Below are 5,717 nucleotides of genomic sequence, written 5' to 3' on the forward strand. Positions count from 1 at the left end.
ATAATTTTTAGAATGTGAATTTTAATGTCTTATTTTTAAATCACATATAAATACGAAAATTAATGTTTGATATTATAACCGCATGAGCAAATCAAGACATTGAATTTTAAACTCGCGTGAATACGAATCGCTACATTGGTCTTAGAAAGGCGTAAATACAAATCACAATATCGGATTTTTAAACCTAGTATATAAGAATCGCAACGTACAATATTCAAATCGAGTGAATAAGAATCGCAACATGCAACTTTTATATCACGCAAATCTGAAAAGCTATGTTTGATATTAAAATCGTGCCGGCCGATGGTCGAGTAATTAGCGTGCCTGAATGCAAGCCATTGGCTGCTGGTTCCAATCCGGCGCAGGGCATGGATGTTTCACTCTGTGTTTTGTTCTCTATTGTTGGAATGTGGCCCACCCTGTAGAACAGGTATGTGGCAGTCTGGCGTGGGTAATGTCGCACGCCTCCGTGACTTAGGTTCACAGGTGCCCACTGGATAACGTTAAATGAGTAACATTTCTGGCATCTTCCTCGGTGAAAAGCGTTAAAGTTCAGTGCCTGACGTTAGGAAAATAATAATTAAATATTAAAATCGTGTGAATAAGAATCGGGATATTAGCAGATTCCAGGCTTGGGACCTCTAAAAGGCTTGTCAGAAGCAGCGTCGTTTGAACTACGAAAATCGGAGCTATCTGGCGGGCGGGTAAAAATGCGGAAAATCTCATTTGCTGCATGTAAAAGGGGAGAAAATAGCTAAAATAAGTAAAAATGAGGAAGGATTGGTAACTATGTAGTTTGAATTTTCTGTTTCTCTTTGAAAATCGGTGAATTTTCTGAAAAAGCGGAATATTTATTAGAAAATCTGAATTTTTGATAAAAAGCTGAAATTCAAGAGATAAAAGTGAAAAAGGCGGAAATCCGCTAAAAAGCGGGAAAATCTCATCCCTGCAAACTGCTACTAGTGAATGTTGCATAGGTTTTTAAAAAAGCCCTTAAAGGTGTTTTTTCCATTGGGTGTTTTTAAAAAGTGCTAAATTTTCCCTTTTCGAAAATGAGATTTTTTTCTTCACCATATCGATTTTTGCTGCATATTATGCAAAAGCACGCTTTTCACATTGCTCTATTCAACGTTTTCACAATTCATTAAATCACAATTTATTCCAATGTCCCGTCGGTCCACAGCATATGAAAGAACCAATAATTTTACATGTTTGATTAAATACTTACGTGTTCACATGTGCGTCTACAGAGCTTGGATCTGTGAAATTCTTGCACTCTCTTGTGCAACTCTGCTCCATTTTGCAAGATATTCTCAATTTCAGGCTTCATTTTCCACTGTCTGATATCTAAGCGAAAAACCTCTTAATCTTTTTATAATCGCTAATATAATCAAGAAAAGAGTTCTTTGTCAGAAACTGGTTATTTTATCGTATTCATATAAACTCTGAAAATTATTTTGCATTTTGTTAATGTATATAGTGCTTAAAAATATTTTTTGAGTGCTTAAAAAGTACTTAAAAAGTGCTTATTTTTTGTTGAAAGATTTGGCTACACACACTGTAGTAGTTGTGCAGTGCAGTTTACTAATTTTAGAACTGGAACCATGAAAGCCTTTCTATTGATTCTGAGGAATAGCCTAACATGTTTGTGATGTGCTTTTGTATGACATGAAATTTCTCCTATTAGCTCCTAAGATAAAAACCCTTATAAACCTGTTAAGAAGCAAAAGTATTTTACAAAATATTCCATTATTGTTTGATGCATTATTTTGTTAAAACCTGATACGATTTTTTAAAAGTTTGCTTATGTAAGGATTTGTCACAAAATTTATTAATTTTCATGTTTAAATATCATTTTTAATTTATGTTAATATGAAGTTAATTAAATTCTTTTTAAGGTTGGAACTTTTGTTGAATCGCCTGTAGAATTCTATAGTTCTCGTATTCCCAAGAAGCAGAGGAAACAAACTCTTGTAGAAGAATTGCTTGCTGATGCTGAATTCAGACAGTATGATAAATTTTTATGACTAAATTTTGTTTTAGTTGCTGAATTATACGTTCAAGATATGGTTTATTTTTTTTATAGGACATTATTTTATCTTTGTTTAGGTATAATTAGAACACGTAAAATTGATTATTATATTAATGCTTGTAATATATTTTGATTTTAATCTCTTAAAAGTGGTTTCTGTTCCAAATGCTATCCTAACAAGTAATAAAATTGATAAATAGTATTCAATATTAATTTAAATTAATATTAATTTTGTTCTGCTTTTTATAATATTGCATATCTGCCAAGTCTCAAGTTTTTCACGACTACCTACTGTTTACCAATTTATTCACGAATTTCTCCGTTTTTGTTGAAGAAACTAGAAGAGAAAAAAAAGTTTGGGCTAAATTATCTGCTGATGGCAAAAATACTTCTCTTTTTTCTCAACAGATGGTGCTGCAGTATGTTTAGTGTTAATAGTTTATATAATTATAAATAATGGTTTAAAAAAATCTTCTTTAGATTAAGATTTATTTATAAATTTTTTACTTTACTAAATGTGACTTACATGATGTATCAAAACTTAACATGTAGTCTAAAAATATCGCTAGTTAAATCACTGTAAGGTTTGCCACCCCTAGATGGCGCTACGAGATATGAACAAAACTTAAGAATTAATTAAAAAAGAATCTCGCTTCTGATTTAGAGTGGTGAAGAAAGGATTAGACTGTGGGGGGAAGGAGCGAAGCGTTCTTTGACTATGTGATTTGTAATATTTTTTATATACTTAATTTTATGTTTGTGATGTGGCATAGTAGGTGTTTAAATAAATTTGTTTTATGCCAAGAATGGTTTAGTGTGAAAATCATTTCACATTATGAAAATTTGAAAAAGAACCTGCAAGTTTTAGTATCACCGTTATTTTATTTCTCCAATGTTGGCAGGCATGATGTTGCATAAGTTTTAATTATTAAGACTATTATTGTGATAATTCTTACATTATTTTGTTTATTACATTGTTTTGAAGTCAGCAATCAAAAGTATGATATGTGTCACAGTTGTGTGGGTGGGATATGGTGGTTATAAGTACCGCTTAATATTTCAGACAAATAAAGAAAATGTTCGCAAATTCATTTCGATTTAAATTCCTTAAAGTTAAAAACAAAAAAGAAATGTTTTTAATCTCTTTGCTGGTGTTTCATACATTTAAAAATTTTCTTTCTCCTTTTGTGAGAAATTTAGAAAACTTACGTGCTTGTGCAATTTAATTTTGTCCTCTAAAACTGAGCCCATGCAACATCCATGAAAAATAGTAATTATAAAATACAGCTTACTCAGCTGATGATTATGCAAATTATATTGAAATTAATAGCATTTCTAAGCACTTGTATAAAAAGTAATTCTCACTCATATATATATTTTAATGTAAAAGAATGCTAGTCTTTTGTTACTTTTTAAATTTTGCTGTCATGAACTTAAATATGGCTTTGCATTTTATTTTATATGTGTTAACTTTTTTTATTATTAGGAGCTAATCAATAACTCTGAGGGTCCCCTGAATACAAATGGAGTTAAGAGAAAAATTAAAAGCATCGTGTATTTTATATTCTAAATAAGAAGTTTCTTGAAAAATTATTCCATGAAACGTGTTGTGGATTATGACTTAGAACCCGCATATTTAAAATATCCTGTAGATTTGAACAAATAATTGTTATAACCCATTTAAATTCGGTTATATTGTTGATATAAGACAAAGTCTATGAAGCAAAACAAAGAACATTTCTTGGCTTCTACAATACTCAGCCCTTGAAAAGCAGTAAGTAAAAATACAATCATTACCGGTATTAATTTTAGAAACTCATTTGGCCGGAATCTTTCTTCAGAAGTACCACTGTTAAGTTAAATCTACGGTAGTAATCGTGTCTTTTCCTTATCCAAATACTTGTGATTGAAACCAGATCATCCTCAGTAGATATTGATTCAAGTTCAACCATTCTAAACCAAATGCTGGCTTTTCTTTTTCCTGATGCTTCAGCTAGCCTTTTTGGATGCAAAATGGGAACCTGCAAAGATAATTAAAAAGCAGAGCACTTGACAGGACTTGAGTATTGTCTAAATAATTGGCAATGCTTTCTAGTGAGCATCAAGAACTCCGTGGCCACATCCAACAGTTAACAAACAGCCACACACAAAAAAAAAGTATTTGAGAAAAATTTTCAGTAATTTAGAGATGATCCCTCGCAGTTATAAGCTAATTTTAGACTCATTCCTTCCATTTGTCCTCTCCCAATTTTACACAATTATCAGCATGATATTTGATGGGGGGAATCCAAAATTAGTTCTCGTTAAGTGTGTTTTTGAGATTTAAATATATATATCTTAAAAGTGTTTGAATAGTTCCTTGCAGCAACAATTTAAAGATATGAATTTTAAATGTAGGGCAGCTTAATCTGTGCCCTAGATCCTTTTGAATGACCAGTGTCCTGCCTTTAAGATGTTTCATAACCTTTATATTGTTAGTTAAACCAATCAGGGACTCTCAGCCAGGATAGCCTGGTTGGCAAGAGCACATGTCCAGAAGGTCATGGGCCAGCCGGCCAAAGACTCCTCGTGTAGTCAGCAGTGACTGCACGTTAAGTCCTTCATGTTCTCATAACAAATTATACCTCTGGGGGTACTAATCTAGGATTTTCCTTGTCTTCTGGATTGGTTCAAAATTACAAGGCTACGGAGTTGAACATTAGTAGTCGTAAACCCAAAATTGAGTCGACTGTTCAATGACAGTTATAGAATCGAAATAAAATCAGGGGCTCGGGGGGGGGGGGANGGGGGGGGGGATAGAGCTCCTTCCAATGAGGCAAACCAGGTTCGAATCCAGGTGATGGCTGGTTGATACAAATTTCGCATATGGCTCACCCCGACCAGAGTGCTGGTGTAAAATATCTTTGGTGGTAGGCAGATCATGGGATCTTTGCTGTAAAGCTAACTGTGGAAGGTTTTCAAGGTTTTCCTCTCCATGTAACATAAATGCGGTTTAGTTTCATCAAAAAGTCCTCCATAAAGGCAGAATTTCTCCCTGTACTTGATCCAGTAGTTCCCTTGTTTTCTGGTTAGGATTCAATATTACAAGCCTTAAACCCTAAATTGTGTCGACTGTTTTTTAAAATTTTTTTTTATGGCAGAAGTCTTCATTCATAATTACAATACTTTCTATCTACACAGGTACCAGAAAAAGAAGTTTAGTGAAATCCAAAGAAATCAGCCAGCAAAATTTGTGAAACGGAAAAGAGAAAAGAAACTGAAACCTGCTGATTTTAGGGAAGGAAATGCACAGAAGAAAGCTGCTAAGGGAAAAAGGAATAAATCGAAGAAGAGAGTAAAATAAATGAAAATATTTTTGTGTCTGAATGAGCATTTTGATAAATAAAGCTGTTTCTTTAAAGTCAGTCAAAATTATTTGCTTTTGACTTTACAATTGTTTTATTGTTATATTTATTATTTAAATAGTTTTTTAATAATTTTTCTTATCGTTAACTGTGCTTTTACAATTCACAGATTTGCTGTTTGTTAGACACACCTTAAAATCTTAGCTTACCGGATATTTTTCATAACTCAATTATTAATACAAATACCTATTTCAATTTATAATTTTTTACAAATTTGTCCAATTATAAAGTATATTACAGGGATGAGATTCTTTCGCGGATTTCCGCTTTTTCTCAGATTT

General features: G+C 32.5%; 1 protein-coding gene across 3 annotated transcripts in view; it reads left to right on the forward strand.

Annotated features, from left to right (window-relative positions):
• Window positions 1-5,443, forward strand: part of LOC107442774 (deoxynucleotidyltransferase terminal-interacting protein 2) — a 23,964-nt gene extending 18,521 nt beyond the window's left edge. For all 3 annotated transcript variants that reach the window (XM_016056416.3, XM_016056413.3, XM_071184568.1), the window contains 2 exons: window positions 1,899-2,008; window positions 5,213-5,443. In XM_016056416.3, the coding sequence (XP_015911902.1) occupies window positions 1,899-2,008; window positions 5,213-5,375 (273 nt within the window). In that variant the 3' untranslated portion in view covers window positions 5,376-5,443. The remainder of the gene's footprint in view (window positions 1-1,898; window positions 2,009-5,212) is intronic.
• The last annotated feature ends 274 nt before the right edge of the window (window positions 5,444-5,717 follow it).

The sequence above is a fragment of the Parasteatoda tepidariorum genome, chromosome 8 (assembly GCF_043381705.1).
Source record: "Parasteatoda tepidariorum isolate YZ-2023 chromosome 8, CAS_Ptep_4.0, whole genome shotgun sequence".
In the NCBI taxonomy this organism is placed as follows: Eukaryota; Metazoa; Arthropoda; class Arachnida; order Araneae; family Theridiidae; genus Parasteatoda; species Parasteatoda tepidariorum.